This window comes from Oncorhynchus tshawytscha, linkage group LG16, assembly GCF_018296145.1.
Source record: "Oncorhynchus tshawytscha isolate Ot180627B linkage group LG16, Otsh_v2.0, whole genome shotgun sequence".
In the NCBI taxonomy this organism is placed as follows: Eukaryota; Metazoa; Chordata; class Actinopteri; order Salmoniformes; family Salmonidae; genus Oncorhynchus; species Oncorhynchus tshawytscha.
In genome coordinates this window covers 57,059,357-57,081,745 of record NC_056444.1, presented here as the reverse complement: position 1 = coordinate 57,081,745, position 22,389 = coordinate 57,059,357, and the positions used below count along the sequence as shown (strand labels likewise).

The 22,389-nt window shown below is 43.7% G+C and overlaps 1 protein-coding gene across 2 annotated transcripts in view; it reads left to right on the top strand.

Moving 5' to 3' along the window:
- The window catches only part of LOC112215981 (multiple epidermal growth factor-like domains protein 6), an 85,552-nt gene that overhangs the window by 47,667 nt on the left and 15,496 nt on the right, over positions 1–22,389 (top strand). For both annotated transcript variants that reach the window (XR_006079079.1, XM_024375512.2), the window contains exons 15-25: positions 876–1,001; positions 2,331–2,462; positions 2,554–2,682; positions 3,224–3,355; positions 3,539–3,667; positions 3,830–3,958; positions 5,647–5,775; positions 7,026–7,154; positions 14,459–14,587; positions 21,025–21,153; positions 21,401–21,529. Coding sequence is in view for 1 of the 2 variants with exons in the window: in XM_024375512.2 (XP_024231280.2) it covers positions 876–1,001; positions 2,331–2,462; positions 2,554–2,682; positions 3,224–3,355; positions 3,539–3,667; positions 3,830–3,958; positions 5,647–5,775; positions 7,026–7,154; positions 14,459–14,587; positions 21,025–21,153; positions 21,401–21,529 (1,422 nt within the window). In the remaining variant the exon portion in view is untranslated. The remainder of the gene's footprint in view (positions 1–875; positions 1,002–2,330; positions 2,463–2,553; positions 2,683–3,223; positions 3,356–3,538; positions 3,668–3,829; positions 3,959–5,646; positions 5,776–7,025; positions 7,155–14,458; positions 14,588–21,024; positions 21,154–21,400; positions 21,530–22,389) is intronic.

Here is a 22,389-nt window from a genome sequence, read left to right as displayed (position 1 = left end):
GGGACTGGGAAACAGGTCAGAATTGAAGAAATGATGGATGGTGCTAAATACAGGGAAATTCTTGAGGGAAACCTGTTTCAGTCTTCTAGAGATTTGAGAGTGGGACGGAGATTCGTCTTCCAGCAGGGCAATGACCCTAAGCATACTGCTAAAGCAACGCTCAAATGGTTTAAGGGGAAACTTTTAAATGTCTTGGAATGGCCTAGTCAAAGCCCAGACCTCAATCCAATTGAGAATCTGTGGTATGATTTGCTGTACACCAGTGGAACCCATCCTTCTTGAAGGAGCTGGAGCAGTTTTGCCTTGAAGAATGGGCAAAAATCCCAGTGGCTAGATGTGCCAAGTTTATAGAGACATACCCCAAGTGACTTGCAGCTGTAATTGCTGCAAAAGGTGGCTCTACAAAGTATTGACTTTGGGGGGTGAATAGTTATGCATGCTCAAGTTCTCTGTTTTTTGTCATATTTCTTGTTTGTTTCACAATAAAAAATATTTTGCATCTTCAAAGTGGTGGGCATGTTGTGTAAATCAAATGATACAAACCCCCAAAAATCTATTTTAATTTCAGGTTGTAAGGCAACAAAATAGGAAAAATGCCAACTAGGGTGAATACTTTCGCAAGCCACTCGAGATCCACCATTCACATGCCAAGGGGGATATCAGACAAACTTGACAAAGGAAACGCATATGCTATCCAACACCCATCCACATATATTTCCTACATATTAATCTAATCAAACATATTCATCCAAATTCAGTTCAATTGAGGGTAGCCAAACAGTTGTGTAAACATAAAATAGTATAGTGTGTTTTCCGTCTGTATATCATCCTACTATCTGTCAATAAATCATACATGTGTGTGTCTTCTTTCACAGACTGTCCAGAGGGTTACTACGGGGCTGGATGTAACCAATCGTGCCACTGTTCTGGCTCCCCATGTGACAACATGACAGGACAGTGTCACTGTCTTGCCGGGATGAAGGGACAGCACTGTGAAACTGGTAAGGATGGGAGGCGACATGCTAATAGGGCGTGTCGTGTAGGGCCATGGGGGAAGAGGAATTTGGGCAGAGGGCGCAAGGGGTTCCAATCAATAAATCAAAAATTATTTTCTCTTTTTTCTTTACGTGTACTGCACAAACATCAGGAAGGAAAAGGCGGGACTCTATCATAAAAACATGAGATTGTATTTTCTACTTCAAATTCAAATCATGACGTTTCGGCCGTCAATGCCGTGGCCTTCAACAGACGCTATCCAAAGACATTTGTCTGGCACTAGGTAGGTAGAATATTAACTGTACAAAAAATAAAGCTGTCACTGAATAAAAAACTCAACCTCCCAAAGCGTTTGAAAAACAAGGAAAACTGTAGGTAGAGGAACCAGTCCTCCTAGAACCAGTCCTCCCATCCTCTTCTGGCTGGCCGGGCATAATGACAAATCCCATAGGAATATCCTCCTGGCATACTGGCATGGAAAAACCCCTGTGCCGCAGTATCGGCCACGGTCTGTCCTCTTTAAAAGCTCTCTTCAATTCAACATGGGCTGGGCACGAAAGAGCAGGACGTGTGTTCTATTCAACATTGTGATGGCACATATCTCTCTCCAACTGCTAACCATAGTAAAACAACCAAGAAAACATGTTGTGATTGCATCTTTAATGTTTTTCCATTCTGGTCCGTTTGAAATTCTCCTGGACATTGTTGGGAATACGAGCTCCTTGGAAGAGGTGATGGAATTGAGCCTGGCAGTTTTAGAGAAGAGAGAGTACTTAAAGGCCCAGTGTAGTCAGAAACGTGATTTCCCTGTGTTTTATATATATTTCCACGCTATGAAGTTGGAATAACACTGTGACATCTTGAAAATGATAATACCCTTTTAGTGTAAGAGCTGTTTGAAAAGACTGCCTTCAATTTCAACTCGTTTTGGTGGGAGGGAGTTTTGGCTTTCTTGGTGACATCACCCTGCGGCAAATGTGTTGATAGGCCAATAAGAAAGAGTTCCAAACCTCTCTGCCAATTACAGCTAATTTACTGTTTTTTTTCTCCCCAATCAAACCACTCCTAGACAGTCCTAGCAAAATTCTTGATTGAAAAATTGTTTTTTCCTATTTGGGACACAGCACTTTATGAAATTAGATTTTCAAATAAGCTATATGAGAATCAGTACTCTGTTCATTCTTTATTCATGGAACACTGGTTAGAAAAATAATGCTGAGTAGTACTAGCCCCATTTGAAGAATAGAACATTTCATTCACAAGGACAGCTTTGGAGGCTTTTTTTCTCTAACTTTCTTTCTCTCTGTCCCTCTCTCTCCCCTCATGTCTGTTAGAGTGTGAGGAGGGTCATTGGGGAGTGGGCTGCTCAGGCTCATGTCCCCACTGTCAGAACAGGGGAGTGTGTGACAAACACAATGGAGTGTGTTTCTGTCAACCTGGATACATGGGCACCTTGTGTCAGAGCGGTGAGAGAGACACCCGCGCACACACACACGCACACACTAGTCACCACTCCTCAGACTAAGTATAATTGACCACACATTCTCTCTTTCGTAGCCTGCCCGGTGGGTAGATTTGGCCTGGGTTGTCGGCTACGTTGTTTGTGTGATAACGGTGGGCTCTGCCACCCGAGGACGGGCAACTGTGCCTGTCCTGTAGGATGGACTGGACCCAGCTGCAGCAGAGGTAAGTAAGGATGATTGATTGTGTGACCCACAATCCTCACTGGAGTACCTTATGGTCCGTACTAGACCTGGGTTCAAATACAATACTATTTGAAATCTTGGCTTAATTCCTTGGCTCAACGGAACCAATAGAAGAGTCGCAAAATTGCAAAACCTTGCCCATCTTGTGCTACAGGCAGGCTGAAGTAGTTGAACCCAGGTCTGCTCCCACCACAGCTTGTAATAATAGTTATAATAACATTGTAGTTCAATAGTTGGTTCCTTCTTTGATCATGACTGTTTAGGTGAAAAGGTGGGGATAAAATATGAGATTTATGACTTATTTTACCTTTAGTTAACTAGGCAAGTCAGTTAAAAACAAATTCTTATTTTCAATGACGGCCTAGGAACAGTGGGTTAACTACCTGTTCAGGGGCGGAACGACAGATTTGTACCTTGTCAGCTCGGGGTTTGAACTTGCAACCTTCCGGTTACTAGTCCAACACTCTAACCACTAGGCTACGCTGCCTTCTGTTGACCGCTGACCTTTGTCTCCATGGCAGCATGTGATGCCGGGCACTGGGGGGCGGACTGTGCTAACATGTGTGAGTGCCCGGGCAGCGATGGCAGCTGTGACCTCATCACGGGGCAATGTCGCTGTGAGGCGGGCTACACGGGACCCCGCTGCCAACAGAGTAAACACTTACAGTATATATCCTTGTGTATGCTTGTGCACGTTCATGTGTGCGTGTCAATTTGTGTGTAACTGTACATACACTAGCTGGATTGGAGACAATGCCTTAACAAAGTCACTAGCAGGGGAAAGTGTTTAAGTTTCTCTCTGAGCTCTCTCTCTCTCTGCCCTGGCACTGCCACAGAGTGCCCAGAAGGCTCGTTTGGCATAGGCTGCAGACACATGTGCCAATGTGCCAATGAGGCGGCCTGTGAGCATGTTAGTGGAGCCTGCACCTGCCTCAGTGGTTGGACCGGCACATACTGTGAAAAATGTAAGTGTATGTTTGCGTGTGTGTTGGATAACTAATTTGAGTATCTGAGCATGCTCACATGATATGTTGAGCTGTGTAAGGTCGTAATTAATGACTTACCTGTATAAATAAAGGTGACATTTAAAAAAATGTGTGTGTGTGTGTGTGTGTGTGTGTGTGAAGCATGTCCTGACGGCTTCCATGGGCTGGAGTGTCAGCAGCAGTGTCAGTGTTCTAACGGGGGCCGATGTGACCACCTGACGGGTGCCTGCCACTGTCCAGACGGCTGGGTCGGACCACAATGCAAAATCAGTGAGTCCCATTGGCCTTGGTCCTCTATGCAAATTCCATCCTGCCCACCCATCCACCCACCCACCCATCCATCCATACACATACAGAGCACGCGTCAGGTAGCCTAGCAGTTAAGAGCGTTGGGCCTGTAACCAAAAGGTCACTGGTTCAAATCCCTGAGCCGACTAGGTGCCCTTGAGCAAGGCACTTCACCTGAATTGCTCCTGTAAGTTGCTCTGGAGGAGAGCTTCTGCTAAATGACTCAAATGTAAATGTTTAACACACTAGACAAAAGCACACAAATGAACAGTTCAACTCAGCACCGTAATCAAATTGTTTTAATTTCTCCAATAATGAAATGTTCCACTAACATCACATTAAGAGTTGTTTGTGTGAGAAAATGTTATGGAACACCCCTTTAAATGATATTCTCTGGTACTTTTGTATACTTTTTAGCCAGTAGCTCTGAAAGTAATGCTCACGAGACAAAAGTGGTCCCCAAAATGTATTACTACGTCACATATGTGCAGATATGTTCACTGTCATTGCTCCTCTTTCGCTCTGCTGTGTGTGGATCTTGCTATCTGTCACTCAAATGGCAAGTGGCTGAAGCTCATTGGCTAGAACTCAAATTTCTAGGGGGCTGGCCCGCGTGGGGGTAAATGACGCAGCACAGTTTATAGAAAAACAGTCGCTTTCAGACTAGGGATGTTGTGGCTAATTGAGGTAAGACAATAATTTCATAGATTATGCATGTATGAACCACACATTGACACATTCAGCCCCAAGGTTTAAAAAAGGTTTAAAAAATACTTAGTAGTCGCCAAAGTTCCGGAGCAGGTCTTTAACAGCTTGAATAGAACCAAACATGCATCAAACCAATATCCGTGTGATTTCTTTAGCCACTAGATAAAAGAAAAGAGAAACAGAAAAACTGGTGGCAGTAGATTTAAGGAAGTGGTAATGACGTGTCTGGTGAATACTCCTCATGTTCCCCACTTGCATGTTTGTGGGCTCCCGAGTGGCGCAGCGGTCTAAGGCACTGCATCTCAGTGATAGAGGTGACACTACAGACCCTGGTTTGATCCCAGGCCTTATCACAACCGGCTGTGATCGGGAGTCCCATAGGGCGGCGCACAATTGGCCCAGCGTCATCTGGGTTAGGGAAGAGTTTTACCGGGGTAGGCTATCGTTGTAAAATAAGAATTTGTTCTTAACTGACTTGACTAGTTAAATAAAGGTTGAGTAAAAATACATAAATGTGGCATTGCATAATCCCCTGGATCAACATAGTCATTTTTCAGTTCTGACTGGTAATGGGGTGCCACCAGGAGGGCCATACTTAGTGAATTGGAGGCCCCAGGTATAGGCCAGTCTGAGGCCCCTGCCGAGAGCCTCCTCTAGCCTTTTGGAGGCCCTTAGTAAGATTTGGTTGTCTAATGGTAAGAGGAGGGCCCACAAAGAGTGTGTGTGTGTGTGTGTGTGTGTGTGTGTGCGTGCCTGCGCCTGTGTGTGTGCGCCTGTGTGTGCGCCTGTTTGTGTTCCTGTGTGTGCGTGTGCCTGTGTTTGTGCATGTGCCTGTGTTGTGTTGTGTGGAGAGCCGAGCATGGCACACAACTGTCACAACACCCTTTGTATCTGTATACAGTTACAGTATGTTATGGCTGTTTTCGTTCCCCCTAACTTTCTGTGCCCTGTTCCTGTGGTAGCATGCCAGGCAGGGTGGTTTGGCCGTGGGTGTGAACACACCTGTGGATGCCGTAATAATGCCACCTGTGACCCTGTGAGTGGGCAGTGCCAGTGTACGCCAGGGTGGATCGGCCCCAGCTGTGAGAAAGGTACTGTCAGTGTGTGTGTGTGTGTTCGTGTGTTCGTGTGTGTGTGTGTGTATGTGCGTGCGTGTGCGTATGCGTGTGTGTGTGTGTGTGTGTGTGTGTGTGTGTGTGTGGTATAAAAATAAAATAATATTAACTGCCAGTTAATCCCAATTCAAGTAACAGAGTTGACCGTAACAAGATTGACCTTGCATCTTAAATCAGCCATAAATCCCCTTGTGACAGGAAACATGTTGTGTGCTACAGGAAGGGACATGCAAGCTTAACATTTTTATTATTTTGTATGTTCTATCCTGTGTCTATCTATGGGCAACAGGGTTGATGTGTTATGCTTGACGTGTTATGCTTGATGTGCTGTTTTCCACCATAAAACCCCAGAAAATTGCCAAAAAAGCAGAACTAGCTCACCTGCTTTTACACTATGATTTTACTGTTATGTTTTCAATGTTTCTTTTGAAAAAAAAATGAAAAAAATAGGAATAGTTTCACCATATTAAAACGAGAGTTCAGTTTTTATAAAAGGGTTGGTCTTAAAATGAGATGGAAATTAATCACTTTCACTCACATGAAAATAAATTATATTCTTCAGAAATGACTTTTTCAAAGCAACAAAAATAACTACGGCTTTACAATGATGGGGAAAACTTGGCAAAAGTTTGGGGTTAAGTGAGTTAGTCTTCCTCGAAGTTGTGAAAATAAAGAATTTTGGCACTTTGGCAAGTCTTGATTCATATTCAAAATCTGATATATTGGATTTTCCACGTGGTGTTTGTTAATAATAAGGCACTTCATTTAATATAACAGGCTTTTAAAATTCCATTTTGGTGGACAATTTCTACTTAAAATATCAATGCATGTGTGCCTGCGTAACAGAGAATGTATTATTTTGCCTACAAAATTGGAAAGTACATTTGAAAAGCAGGCTATATTTAGCTGCTATTCAAGCCTCCACATCTGTACATTTCCTTGAAGAAGTAATGAACGTCGTTGATGCTAAGTAATGGTAGACTATACATACAGGACAGTGGCTGCACCCTGATTCTCTACCCTTCTCCCTAATGTGTGCAGTCATTCAATAGAACAGACTATACATGGAATACAGTGGCTGCACCCTGATTCTCTACCCTTCTCCCTAATGTGTGCACTTAACTTTTTCACTCCACTTCCTGGATCAAAATGGAATGGACTTGTGTACGTTTGAAATATGGTGGGAATCTAGCTTGTGTTTACAGCGATGTATATCTTTCTTTCAGAATGTGTCGAAGGCTTTTATGGGCAAGACTGCCATCATCACTGCCTGTGTCACAACGGAGGGGTGTGTGATCAGTTCTCTGGGCGCTGCTCGTGCTCCAACGGGTGGACTGGGGCAGCCTGCGAACTGGGTAAGTGGTGGATCAACTTCCAGGACCAAATAGGGAAGAAGGGGGTCTGGGAGAGTTCCAATGCACTTAGGCCCTCTACAAGAGTTAAAGGGATATTGCGAGATTCTGGCATTTAAGTCCTTTGTTCTACTTACCTAAAGTCAGATGAACTCGTGGATACCATTTGATTGTCTCAGCCTTCTGTATGAAGGAAGTTAGCGGTTTGCGTTTGCGCAATGACTGAAAGTCTACAGGGACGGTAAATGCCAGAATCTCGCAGTATCCCTATAATGCAGTAGCAGATAACGTTATAACTTGTCATAATGCAATAACCATTTAACAGGGTAATGTAATAAGTTGTCAGGTAATGTAGGCTAATAAACATGTCGAACAGATAATGTGATCTTTTTTTCCACTGTAGTAAGTTGGTGTGTTATCCTGTGGTAAATTACGTTATTAACAACTTTTTGGATGAATAATTCACTTCAAACGGATCATGTGATATTCCAAAATCACTGTCGTTAAGATTTACATCATTTATTTTCCTGGTGATTCGCTGATCTGTCCACTATATGTGCTAGCTAGACCGAGTTACAGCTATGTATGCCATACAGACACCATATAATAAGTCCTTAATAGAAGTCTGACTTCAACCTCCTGTATGTGCCCCCCCCCCTCCCATTGTACTGTATCTCAGCACATTTTCAAACAATGGCTGCAATAAGTGTTTCTTCCAATCACAAACGGTTGTGGTGGTGTAGATGTGAGCCATCAAAGGTGAATTCACAGTTCTGACCTGAGCACTTACAGTGCATTCAGGAAAGGATTCAGACTCCTTCCCTTTTTCCACAATTTGTTACGTGATATTTCCTTTTTTTAAATGTTTAATACAGTTGAAAAATGGTATGCATAGGTGTCCGAGCTGTGTGCTAGTAGTATACAACAGACACCTCGGTGCATTCCTCATGTCAACCTTTTTTATGATGTATTGAATGGCATCCGAATAACAAGTCAGTTGGTGTGTTATACAAATTTACTGTAAGTAGGCTTTGCATGACAAGGGAAGTGGGTTATGGAGGAAGCAAAAGAGAGAAACCATATCATTTGTTGTGTCATTTCTTACCAACGGGCTGTGGGGGGAAAAAAAAGTCAACTACCGACTGCCTTAAACAGAATAAAACAAGTATTGGCATTGAGAATGTTGATGCCAAACCATGCAGGTCTGTGACATGAAATAGTCTAACACCTCACACACTGAAGGGTGACAACTTGAGAGGAGCAAACTACTCCAGATAAAACATGCTCTTACCAGGGTCTAATCCTCTCATTCTCCTCTTCGTCTTTAATGTTGGCATTCAACCCCAGTGTTTGACCATAGACGTTGCTTACAGTCTGTTGCTTGGATGTGTACCAAGCTCTCTCATCATGGCCTCTTGTGTGTGACGTCTTCTTTCAAAACTCAATGTTTTCGAGAGAGAAGCTACATTATGGCCAGATTGGTCACAAAGATCAGATTATGCAGTTATACAGAATAAAAAAATGTAATACATCGAACATCTTCCTCCTCAAGGCAGCTGGGATCAACAACCTTGTCCTCCTGGAGTTATTTTGTTACATGGCGACTCACTTCTTCATGAGCCCAGATTGCAGAGGGGTCATCCACATAGAAGAGCTCAATGCAGCTGAATCAACAACCTTGTCCTCCTGGAGTTATTTTGTTACATGGGGACTTGTTCACTTCTTCATGAGCCCAGATTGCAGAGGGGTCATCCGCATAGAAGAGCTCAAGGAGCAAAGTGAAACTGTATCATTTGTGGTATACCCAACACAGGTGTGGAGGGTCACCTGCTTGTGAGAATCACCAAATTGAACTGCCTGGATTTCACTGGCGTATTTACACAGGTAGTTCTCTCAGGGGCGCAACTTTGGTTTTAGAAGTGTGTGGGGGGGGGGGATAATTATTATAATTTGTTTTATCCAGTCGGATGAACATTCCAAACAGCCTACCCGACTGCTCAGAGGCGTCTGCATGGTCCTAAAGCACACGTTTCAATACGCTTTGTGTTGTAGTCACGACAAGCAAAGATATATAGTTAAGCAAACTTTACTAGGCATGTTGTCAACCAGCACATCCAGTACATGAATAAGGTAAGTAACAATTGGTTTCCATTTCCTGTGTAACATCAATATGAGTAACATCAATATTGCTACAAGTCTTTCAGGTGTATAGGTCTTCGGATGGCCCTACCAAGCTTTGTGTGGGGAGTGTTGATTACATCAGGAGGTGCTTGACCTGAGATGTTTGAATCTTCTTGTTGAGGTGCAGAGTTCACCTCTAGGTTGCGTTGGGCGTCAACTACTGCTCTGTTTACTGGCTCTGTGCCAGGCTCCTCAACAGTGGGGAAATCCTCCTCTATTTCTCTGCTATTCCTCAGGTGTCTCCTGTTCCTCCTGAAGACTTGTCCCTGTTCTGTCTTCACCTCGTAGGACTCTCGCTCAACAGGTCTGACTACTGTGGCCCTCTACAACCACTATTTCTGTCCTGTGAGTGGCTGAACTCCCACCCTGTCATCTCGTTGCAGCTCTGTGAGGTCCTTAGCAGAGGTGTCGTAGTACTTTGCCTGTCTCTGCTGTTTTTCTTTGAACTTCTCCAGTTGACAGTTTGCCATCACAGGTCCCAGAAGATTTTCGCTCATTATAAGTAGTGTCTTTTTACGTCTTCCCATGGAGCACCATTGCAAGGCTGCTGTCTGTTCCTTGTGAAGGGTATTTCTGTGATCCAGCAGGGCCAGGTACGGGTCAGCACCTGCTCTCTTTGCTTTTGCCATCAGTCTTTTGGCTGGTTTTAACTGCCAATTCCACTTTTGGTTGGTTTTAACTGCCAATTCCACTTTTCTATTTCTGTGTGGGTACCCTGGAGACGATGTTTTGTGTGTAAATTCCCAAGCCTTGCTGAAACTTCGGAACTCGTCTGAAGAGTACTGGGGACTATTGTCTGAGTAAAGGATGTCAGGTATCCTGTAGCGTGCAAAGTGTGTCTTCAGTTTTAGATTTGATTTTTGACTATGTGTTCTCCAAATGGTCTGCTTCCCAGAAGTTGGAGAGATAATCAACTGTGACCATGTAGTCTCGGTCGTTGAACTGGAACAGATCGGTCCCTATTTTTTCCCAGGGACGCTTTGGTGCTTTGTGTGGCCTCAGCGTCTCTTTCTGCTGCTTCACACCCCATGCAGTGCAGGTGCTACATCGTGCCATATATCTTCTCAGCTGCTCAGCATATCTTCATGCCCGGCCAGTAGACATGCTCGCGAGCCCTTCTCAGACATCCCTCGATTTCTATGTGTGAGGAATGGATTCTCTGCATTATCTCTGACCTGAGGGCAGTAGGCACAACTACTCGCTTACCTCTGAAGATAACTCCACTTTGCACACTCAGCTCATCTCTGTTGTGAAAATACATGGCTTCTTCCAAGGGTACATGTTCTTTCACTTCAGGCCACCCCTGCAGGATCGCATTTTTCAGTGTCTGGATCTCCCGGTCCAGCTCAGTGGCTCTCTGGATGTGCTTTAGTCTCTCGCTTGGCACAGGAAGGTATCATATTGATTGATTCCACTTCGACCTCCACATGGCCTCTGTTGTCTTGTTCTGTGAGGTACGCCCTGCTCAGGGAGTCGGCCAGCACCACATGTTTTCCCGGAACGTATCGGAGACTGACCTCGTAGTTTTGGAGTCTCATGAGCATGCATTGTAGTCTTTTTGGTGCGCTGAGGATAGGCTTTGTCATGATGCTCTCTAGAGGCTTGTGATCTGACTGCACTTCCACAGTTTATCCATGTGTGAAACCTCTCCATGCCAAACACCACTGCAAGCAGCTCCATCTCTATCTGTGCATACCCTTTTTCAGTCTCTGTCAGGGCTCTGCAAGCAGCTCCTTCTCTATCTGTGCATACCCTTTATCAGTCTCTGTCAGGGCTCTGCTGGCGTATGCTATTGGTTGTCCTCCCTGCATCAAGGCTGCTCCTAACCCACTCTCTGAAGCATCACATTGTAGTACAAACTGCTCTGTTGGGTTGTAGTATTTCAGCACAGGGGTCTGTGCACTGGTATCCCTGATTTTATTGAAAGCTTGTTCATGTCTCTCTGACCACTCCCACAGTAAGTCCTTGTGTGTTAGCTGTCGCAGTGGCTCGCAGAGCCCCGTGGCGTGGCTGCAGAACATGGCTAGGTAGTTTACCCTGCCCAGGAAGCGCTGCACCCCCTGCACATCTGTAGGCCTAGGCATCCGTCTGATGGCTGTCTCTTTTCCTGGGTCCACTTTCAACTCCTCTGATGTTAGCAGGTGGCCAACGTAAGGCACATCCTTCAGCCTGAGCTGCAGCTTCTCTGGATTCAGCTTGATATTGAGCCTCCTGCATCTGTCCAGGAGCAGTCTCAGGTTTTTGGTCATGGTCCAGAGTCCGCTTCATCGTTGTCTCCTTCTCCCACAATCAGGATGTCATCTGCAATGATTTTGACTACTGGAAGACCTTCCATTGCCTGGTTCAACTTCCTCTGAAAGATCTCTGGGGCCTGGACTGATTCCCATTGGCAGGCGCAGCCACCTATACTGTCCCATGGGAGTAGAGAACACGGTGAGATAGCTGGATTCCTCCTCCAGTTCCACATGCCAAAATCCGTTTTACATCGCAAACAGAGAACACGTGTGCTCTGTTCAGATCTGGCAGCACGTCTTCAACAGTGGGAAGTGGGTAATTGCTCCTCTTGAGCACCTTGTTGAGAGGTTTTGGATCAATACACTCTTAGTTTTCCAGATGGTTTCTTCACTACGATCAGGCTGCTAATCCAATCTGTGCTTTTTTTCAGCTGCTTTTATCATCCTTCTTTTCTCTAGACCACCGAACTCCTCTTTGTGGTTTATATAGAGCTACTGGCACTCTTCTCTTTGGCAGCTGGACGGGCCCAGTTGAGAGTTTAGAAAAATATCTCACTTTCAGCTTCAGTTTGCCGGGTAAGCATCCATCTCCCTGGAATACATCAGAGTACTCCTGTTAAATTTGCTCTTTAGTCCAGGATCCTGTTGTTTTCTCGATGGGTAGGATGTTGTGATGCTGCACAGTAATAAACTCCATTGCCTCCATTGCCTGGATAGCCTTACTGCCTAGAATGGGCCTGTGCACATTCTGGTTGACTATGATGAACTCAACTCGGTAGGATTTCTTATTGCGTGGATTGATCACTTTAAGTGTAGATTTCCCCAGTGGCGTCAGTGTTCTCTTGTTAAACATCGCTGATACCTGACTGCAGGGCTCTTAGGTGACTGGCTTTTGTGAGGTTTGCAGGGATGACGTTACAACTAGCACCACAATCTAGCTGAAATCTAACCAACTTTTTGTTGACCAGCATGGTTGCAAAGAGAGCTGCATTGGGGTCTGTGGTTTTCTTCTGTACCATGTTGATGCTTTCTGACTTTGGCCCTAGTGTGACGCAGAGAACATCCTCACCGCTCTCTGAGTCAGCTGTTGCATTTTCCATTGCCAGGACTCTGTTTCTCTTGCTGATCTCTGCACTTTTGCAAACTGTAGAGAAGTGATTGTTTTTTTCACAGGATTGACATTTTTCTCCATGTGCAGGGCATTTTTTCCTTTTTTCTCTCATGGTTCCATCACAGTATCTGCATTGTATAATGCTCTGTCCCTCTGTAGGGTCTCCTCTCCCTCTGTCCCTCTGTAGGGTCTCCTCTCCCTCTGTCCCTCTGTAGGGTCTCCTCTCCCTCTGTCCCTCTGTAGGAATTTCAGAATCCCTTTGTGGGGGTCCCTTTGTAGGGTCATGTCCCCCCCTCTCTGTCCCCTGTAGGGTCTCCTCTCACCCCCCTCTGTCCCCAGTGAAAGTCCCTGCTCCCCCCTGAGTTCTCTGCAAAGTCAATATGCCCTCTGTACGTCCCTGATGCAGAGGCATGTGTCCCTATCCCCAGGACTGTTGGCTTGACAAAGTCAAATGCAGGCAGAGGCATGTGTCCCTATCCCGGACTGTTGTCTTGACAACCCAAAGAGGACGTCTTTTGCGGAATTCATAGAAGGACATTTTAATCTGAATATTCCCTCTTAAAATTCTGAAAAAGGCTCTGAATTGTGCCATTCAAGAAGTGCTTCGGCTTTTCGTTCTTGTGTGTTCTTTTTCCCTGTTGTTGCTCTACTGTTGACATCACTTTCATAGAATATAGTGATTTTCTCTTCTGTGGCTGTGCTAATCATGTTACACGGCTCTTTCCTGTAGTTTTGAAGACTTGTTGGCCTGTTTCCATTTGCCTTCATTTCTTTTGCTGAAAATCCAAATTCTCTGTTTGCGTCTTTGACCAGGCCATACTTTCTCAGGATGTTCGTAAAGGATCGGTTTTTATTTTGTTTCTATGTCTGTAACCTCTGCTGTTTTATGTGGAATCTTCTAATAACAAAGAAAAATACTTAAGTTTTCCAATTGTCCACACCTTGGAGCATTTTCTAGATTAAAGGAATTTAAAACATGTTTAGATAAGCCTAAACATTTTTTTTTTAAAGTAATAACATAATCGATTTTTGTCATTTCCACCACAGTTAAGTTTGTGATGGAAATAATGCTTCTACTGTTTTTGGAGAAAAATGACAGACTGCTTAGCATGCTTTGGCAAGTATTACAGCTAGCATATACAGGTAGTTTACACTAAATACATAAAATATATTTTAAAAAATCGAAATTCTACCACAAATTAAATAAATGTATAGCCTGTTTGGAAATGACTGACAATAAAAATATTCTCTACACAAGTAATATTTACCTAGATTTTTCTTCAACTTCTGGACTTCACTTCTGGAACAACTGTCTCCTGCAGCCATGTGCTTCAATGTCACAATTTTAATTTTATTTTATTTCACCTTTATTTAACCAGGTGGGCTGGTTGAGAACAAGTTCTCATTTGCAACTGCGACCTGTCCAAGATAAAGCATAGCAGTGTGAACAGACAACACAGAGTTACACATGGAGTAAACAATTAACAAGTCAATAACACAGTAGAAAAAAGAGAGTCTATATACATTGTGTGCAAAAGGCATGAGGAGGTAGGCAAATAATTACAATTTTGCAGATTAACACTGGAGTGATAAATGATCAGATGGTCATGTACAGGTAGAGATATTGGTGTGCAAAAGAGCATAAAAGTAAATAAATAAAAACAGTATGGGGATGAAATAAGTTTCCATGGTAACTAAATTAACATTCTCGTGACAAAACATTATTAATGAGGAATTATTCTTGTCTCTCTTCCTGTCTCTCTCTCTCTCTCTGTCCCCAGAGTGTACCCATGGCTGGTTTGGGGCGGACTGTGCTCAGCCCTGTGAGTGTTTGAATGGTGGTGTGTGTGACCATCACATTGGAGAATGCAGTTGTGGCCCAGGCTGGGTAGGACAGCACTGTCAGACAGGTAAGGAATAAGAATCCTAACCATGTTACTGTAAAATGACATTCTCCAAGATGGCGTAGCAGCAAGATGTTTGTTTTTGTCCCGTGTAAATATTCATCTATTTTTTTTAGACCTAACTGGAACCTCCATCAGAAGCTAGCCTTCAGAATCTAGCTAGCTAATTAGCTACTAGCTATTTAGTCATTGTTAGCCACTGCTAGCAGTCTTTACCTTTAGCACAGACACCAGTCGCTTTAGCCCGGATAGCCTGGATAATATCTGTCCTGAGCATATCGGACTGCTTTTTTCCCCCTACTACATCACCAGATTCCTGCCGCAAGCTCTGGACCATTACACCGGATCATCACAGCTAGCCAGCTGCTACCGAGTGGCTATCGTGGCTAACACCCTTGTCCAGAAGCAAGCACCAGTTAGCCTGGAGCTAGGCCCATTCTCCCGGCTAGCAAACGAAGTACACCAACTACAATACCTCTCTTTCCAATTGTCCTGGACCCTTTTTCGACACTGAGCCCCGCCGATCCATCACAACTGGTCTGCTGACGTATTTCGGCCGATGTGCTCTCAACCGGCCTCTGCGTCGTTGATGTCGGTGAGGACCCAGCTACCAGCCCTGGCCTGCTAACTCTCTGAGCGTCGTGTCTCCCGCTGTTTTGTCCATTGCTGCTTATTGGACACTGTGATCACTCGGCTACACAGTTGATGCTTAACTGGACTGTTCATGTTGTTTATCTGCCTTTCTAAACGACCTGGCCCGGGTATCCTGGGAGGATATTGACCTCATCCCGTCAGTAGAGGATGCCCGGTTGTTCTTCAAAAGTGCCTTCCTCACCATCTTAAATAAGCATGCCCCATTCAAAAAATAAGAACAGATATAGCCCTTGGTTAACTCCAGACTTGACTGCCCTTGACCAGCACAAAAACATCCCGGGGCGCACTGCACTAGCTTCGAATAGTCCCCACGATATGCAACTTTGCAGGGAAGTTAGGAACCAATATACACAGTCAGTTAGGAAAGCAAATGCTAACTTTTTCAAACAGAAATGTACATCCTGAAAAGTTTTGGGACACTGTCAAGTCAATGGAGAATAATAACACCTCCTCTTAGCTGCCCACTGCACTGAGGCTAGGAAACACTGTCGCCACCAATAAATCCAGGATAATCAATAATTTCAATTTCTCTACGGCTGGCCACGTTTTCCACCTGGCTATCACAACACCAGCCAACAGCTCTGCACCCCTCGCAGCATTGGCTTGTCCCCACTACATATTCATCCCCAAACCCACTGGCTCAGGTCATCTAAGTATTTGCTAGGTGAAGCTCTGCCTTATCTCAGCTCACTGGTCAACATAGCCACACCCACCCGTAGCACACGCTCCAGCAGGTATATTTCACTGGTCATCCCCAAAGCCAACACCTACTTTGGCTGCCTTTCCTTCCAGTTCTCTGCTGCCAATGACTGGAACGAATTGCAAAAATCACTGAAATTTGGAGACTTCATGGGATCATGTAGTAACCAAAAAGGTGTTTACCAACTCAAAATATATTTTATATTTTACATTCTTCAAAGGAGCCACCCTTTGCCTTGATTACATCTTTGCACACTCTTGACATTCTCTCAATCAGCTTCATGAGGAATGCTTTTCCAACAGTCTTGATGTAGTTCCCACATATGCTGAGCACTTGTTAGGTGCTTTTCCTTCACTCTGCATTCCAACTCATCCCAAACCATCTCAATTGGGTTGAGGTCGGGTGATTGTGGAGGCCAGGTCATCTGATGCAGGACTCCATCACTCTCCTTCTTAGTCAAATAGCTGTTACATAGCCTGGAGGTGTGTTGGGTCACTGAAGTTGGAGACTTACAGTATACAGTGGGGCAAAAAAGTATATAGTCAGCCAGCAATTGTGCAATTGTGCAAGTTCTCCCACTTAAATCCCACTTTTTAACTATGACAGTCAAAATGAGAAAATAAATCCAGAAAATTACATTGTAGGATTTTTAATGAATTTATTTGCAAATTATGGTGGAAAAAAACTTGTGTTATTGACCAAATACTTCATCTCAATACTTTGTTATATACCCTTTGTTGGCAATGATAGAGGTCAAACGTTTTCTGTAAGTCTTCACAAGGTTTTCACACACTGTTGCTGGTATTTTGGCCCATTCCTCCATGCAGATCTCCTCTAGAGCAGTGATGTTTTGGGGCTGTTGCTGCGCAACATGGACTTTCAACTCCCTCCATAGATTTTCTATGAGGTTGAGATCTGGAGACTGGCTAGGCCACTCCAGGACCTTGAAATGCTTCTTACGAAGCCACTCCTTCGTTGCCCGGGCGGTGTGTTTGGGATCATTGTCACGCTGAAAGACCCAGCCACGTTTCATCTTCAATGTCCTTGCTGATGGAAGGCGGTTTTCACTCAAAATCTCACGATACATGGCCTCATTCATTCTTTCCTTTACACGGATCAGTCGTCCTGGTCCATTTGCAGAAAAACAGCCCCAAAGCATGATGTTTCGACCCCCATGCTTCACAGTAGGTATGGTGTTCTTTGGATGCAACTCAGCATTCTTTGTCCTCCAAACACGACGAGTTGAGTTTTTACCAAAAAGTTCTATTTTGGTTTCATCTGACCATATGACATACTCCCAATCTTCTGGATCATCCAAATGCTCTCTAGCAAACTTGAGATTACAGGCTCAAAATGGCCAGAAACAAAGTGCTTTCTTTTGAAACTTGTCAGTCTATTCTTGTTCAGAGAGATGAAGGCTGTTCCATGCAAGAAATTGCCAAGAAACTGAAGATCTCGTACAGCGCTGTGTACTACTCCCTTCACAGAACAGCGCAAACTGTCTCTAACCAGAATAGACAGAGGAGTGGGAGGCCACGGTGCACAACTGAGCAAGAGGACAAGTACATTAGAGTGTCTAGTTTGAGAAACAGAAGACTCACAAGTCCTCAACTGGTAGTTTCATGAAATAGTACCCGCAAATCACGGGTCTCAATGTCAACAGTGAAGAGGCGACTCCAGGATGCTGGCCTTCTAGGCAGAGGTCCTCTGTTCATTGTCTGTGTTCTTTTCCCCATCTTAATTTTTTATTTTTATTGGCCAGTCTGAGATATGGCTTTTTCTTTGAAACTCTGCCTAGAACTTTGCAGCTCTGCCTAGAAGGCCAGCATCCCGGAGTCGCCTCTGGTTAGAGCTAGTTTGCGCTGCGTTTTGTGTTTTGTTCAGGTGGGTCATGTTTCAGAGGACACATGAACCGACCTTCGCCTCTCCCGAGCCCTTTGGGGAGTTGCAGCGATGAGACATGGTCGGAATCACGAAATTTGGGAGAAAAAGGGGGTAAAAAAAATGGTTGTCTGTTTCGCAAGTTTTTGGGGGAATTAATACATGTCACATATCAGTTTGCAAACAATGTAAAAACAAACATGGTCTCTCTTTTTGTTTTCTGCTTTCTTGAGAAAGGCAGCTCCAAAATGCAGGTGTTTCAGCCTAGCTCAGTGCTTTCTTTGGTGGAGGGGCAGCCAGCAGAAAATACAGAGCGTAGGGATTGGCAATCTTCTCTAGTTGCCCCGTGATTTGCTTAGTATTCTGTCACTCATGGAGACACTACGTCACCTCAAAATCTACAGGGAGAGCTTGACCCTGCTGGTCATCTATGAACGTTTGAACATCTTGGCCATGTACTATTATAATCTCTACCCGGCACAGCCAGGAGAGGATTGGCCATCCCTCAGAGCCTGGTTCCTCTCTAGGTTTCTTCCTTGTTCCTGCCTTTCTAGGCAGTTTTTCCTAGCCACCGTGCTTCTACACCTGCATTGCTTGCTGTTTGGGGTTTTAGGCTGGGTTTCTGTATAGCACTTTGTGACATCGGCTGAAGTAAAAAGGGCTTTATAACTAAATGTTATTGATTGATTGATTGATTGATTGATTGAATGTTCAAACCCCTTGGGTGCTGCCATATACAGTGCCTTGCGAAAGTATTCGGCCCCCTTGAACTTTGCGACCTTTTGCCACATTTCTGGCTTCAAACATAAAGATATAAAACTGTATTTTTTTGTGAAGAATCAACAACAAGTGGGACACAATCATGAAGTGGAATGACATTTATTGGATATTTCGAACTTTTTTAACAAATCAAAAACTGAAAAATTGGGCGTGCAAAATTATTCAGCCCCTTTCCTTTCAGTGCAGCAAACTCTCTCCAGAAGTTCAGTGAGGATCTCTGAATGATCCAATGTTGACCTAAATGACTAATGATGATAAATACAATCCACCTGTGTGTAATCAAGTCTCCGTATAAATGCACCTGCACTGTGATAGTCTCAGAGGTCCGCATCATGAAGAACAAGGAACACACCAGGCAGGAGGATCAACATTGGATCATTCAGAGATCCTCACTGAACTTCTGGAGAGTGTTTGCTGCACTGAAAGTAAAGGGGCTGAATAATTTTGCACGCCCAATTTTTCAGTTTTTGATTTGTTAAAAAAGTTCGAAATATCCAATAAATGTCATTCCACTTCATGATTGTGTCCCACTTGTTGTTGATTCTTCACAAAAAAATACAGTGATTGGGAGTTACAATTTGTTTATGCGCTATTTGAAAGAGGAGGTACTGGACGCATCAGATGACCCTCTGTCATGGTGGTGGGATAACCACTCTAGCTTTCCTTTCTTGGCTCAACTTCAAATCAAATCAAATCAAATTTATTTGTCACATACACATGGTTAGCAGATGTTAATGCGAGTGTAGCGAAATGCTTGTGCTTCTAGTTCCGACAATGCAGTAATAACCAACGAGTAATCTAACCTAACAATTCCAAAACTACTACCTTATACACACAAGTGTAAAGGGATAAAGAATATGTACATAAAGATATATGAATGAGTGATGGTACAGAACGGCATAGGCAAGATGCAGTAGATGGTATCGAGTACAGTATATACATATGAGATGAGTAATGTAGGGTATGTAAACAAAGTGGCATAGTTTAAAGTGGCTAGTGATACATTTATTACATAAAGATGTATGATACAGTATATACATATACATATGAGATGAATAATGTAGGGTATGTAAACATTATATTAAGTAGCATTGTTTAAAGTGGCTAGTGATATATTTTACATAAATTTCCATCAATTCCCATTATTAAAGTGGCTGGAGTTGAGTCAGTGTGTTGGCAACAGCCACTCAATGTTAGTGGTGGCTGTTTAACAGTCTGATGGCCTTGAGATAGAAGCTGTTTTTCAGTCTCTCGGTCCCAGTTTTGATGCACCTGTACTGACCGGATGAACAGGCAGTGGCTCGGGTGGTTGTTGTCCTTGATGATCTTTATGGCCTTCCTGTGACATCGGGTGGTGTAGTAGGTGTCCTGGAGGGCAGGTAGTTTGCCCAAGAAGTCCATGTGCATTTGCGCAACCAACGGACGTGATTGGGAGTTCCATATGGTGGCACACAATTGGCCCAGCGTCGTACGGGTTTGGCCGGGGTAGGCCATCATTGTAAGTAAGAATTTGTTCTTAACTGACTTCCCTAGTTAAATAATGGTTCAATAAAATAATATTTTAAAAAATAGCACCGCGCCAGAGAAAGTGTTCAGCACAGCAGGGAACATCTCTGTCCAGTCTTCACTGAACCCCGATAAAGTAAACATGCTGGAGTTTCTTGCTCGGAACCTCAAGGAGGAGGAAGACTTAAAACTCCTAGCCTAACTTTAGTGTGTGCCATAGGCCTTCTACAACTGACTGTAGCCTAACAACAATTTGTTTCGAAGAACAAAGTAGAAAAAAATATACTACATTTTTGTTTATGTTTAGGGCTATAATTATTTGCACTCCCTTGCTCTGTTTCTTTAAAATATAGTTTCTATTATTATTTTGAAGTGTTAGCCTATACTAACGCCTAAGTACAGGTACTTTTTGTTGCAATGCTAATGTCTTCTTATCACCCCAGTAAACATGCACACTTTTGGCCGACGTATCAAAATCTTTAGGTAATATGTCGTTCAGAGAGCGTTTGCACATTGGGAAGACGTCGCCGAGACATCAGATAGACAGAATAGTCTTGACAATATGCCTAAACTGCATCTTCCCGAAGTCTCCTGTATACATCGTGCCTATGTTGGGCAGATCGATGTGTGCTATCTATACATTGCTTTCTGGTGCTTTTTAATTTTTTGCAATCAATACAATTCACATTTTTAAACAGTGAATGTGTTTGTGTATGCTTAATCCCAACAGCAACAACAGCGTAATAGATCGTCTTTGATAATGGTGATGGTGGTAGTAGCCTATAGAAAGCTTTTGTCTCCAAGCCAAGGGTAAGAGCTACGTCCAGCAGTTCAATATGAGAAGCAGCAGTGCAGAGGAGCATAAGCACTTTGACAGCATCTCAACGTGTTTTTGTTTTATGTGCACTTGTGTCCTGAACAGCGTGTGAGGCTGGCCTGTTTGGCCCAGGGTGTGAGGAGCGGTGTCAATGTAACCATGGGGATATGTGTGACCAAGTCAGCGGTGTGTGTGTGTGTCCTCCTGGCTGGAGGGGACCCAAGTGTGACAGAGGTAAGGCCAGAGTGCTGATCTAGGATCAGTCTTGCCTTTTAGATCATAATGAATAAGATTACATGGACAAGGGGACACATGATCATACATCAGCAAACCTACTCAGAGGCACTTTATGAATACAGGTCCTGACATATAGTCAAATATGAATGTATAGTAACTATTTATTACAAGGACCTGTATATACTGTAAATAGCAACAGACTGTATGCATTGACTTCATTGAACAATTTCCCCGTTCACCACAGCCTGTTTACCTGGCTCCTATGGGAATGACTGTCTGAGCGACTGTAACTGTCCCCACGGTACTTCCTGTAACCATGTGTCTGGCAAATGTGGCTGTCCCCCTGGATTCACTGGCAATGGCTGTGAGCAAAGTGAGTGACTTGGGGAAGCTGAAGGAGAGTGAAGATGTATCGTACTGTTTCACTTGTTTTGTGTTGCATTGAGCAAAATAACAGACACTGCAATGACACATGCAACCTAACAAGTTAGCATTCGTTTGGTGATAGATTGTGGTGTGTCATAGTGTAAGTGCCCGTAGAGGGAGCTCTGGTCTAGCCTAGAAGCTAGAGCCAGAGGGATAGGAGAATAGAGTAATCGAGAACTCAATGCTATGGCCATGTTTGAATAGTTCAGAAATGTATCCTTGGTTCTTGAGGTAAGCACAGATCTAGTATGCTTTCACCATCAACAATCCAACCATTGCAGATCCATGATAACCTCAAGGAAATTAGGAAGGAAAGATGCATTTCTGAAGTATTCGAACAGGGCCCATGAGGTAGATATGCATTGTATGTAATGGTGGTTCTGCATGAAATGACAGTAAATATACGTTTTTTAATTACCGCTACAGTAGGCATAAAGAACATTTGGAAAGTACTCAGACCCCTTGACCTTATCCACATTTTGTCACGTTACAGCATTATTCTAAAATTAACTAAATTGAATTTTTTCTTCATCAGTCTACACACAATACCCCAAAATGACAAAGCGAAAACAGGTTTTTAGAAACGTTTGCACATTTATTAAAAATAAAAAACAGAAATATGTTATTTACATAAGTATTCAGACCCTTTGCCATGAAATTGAGCTCAGGTGCAACCTGTTTCCATTGATCATCCTTGAGATGTTTCTACAACTTGATTGGTGTCCATCTGTGGTAAATTCAATTGATTGGACATGATTTGGAAAGGCACACACCTGTCTATATAAGGTCCCACAGTTGACAGTTCAT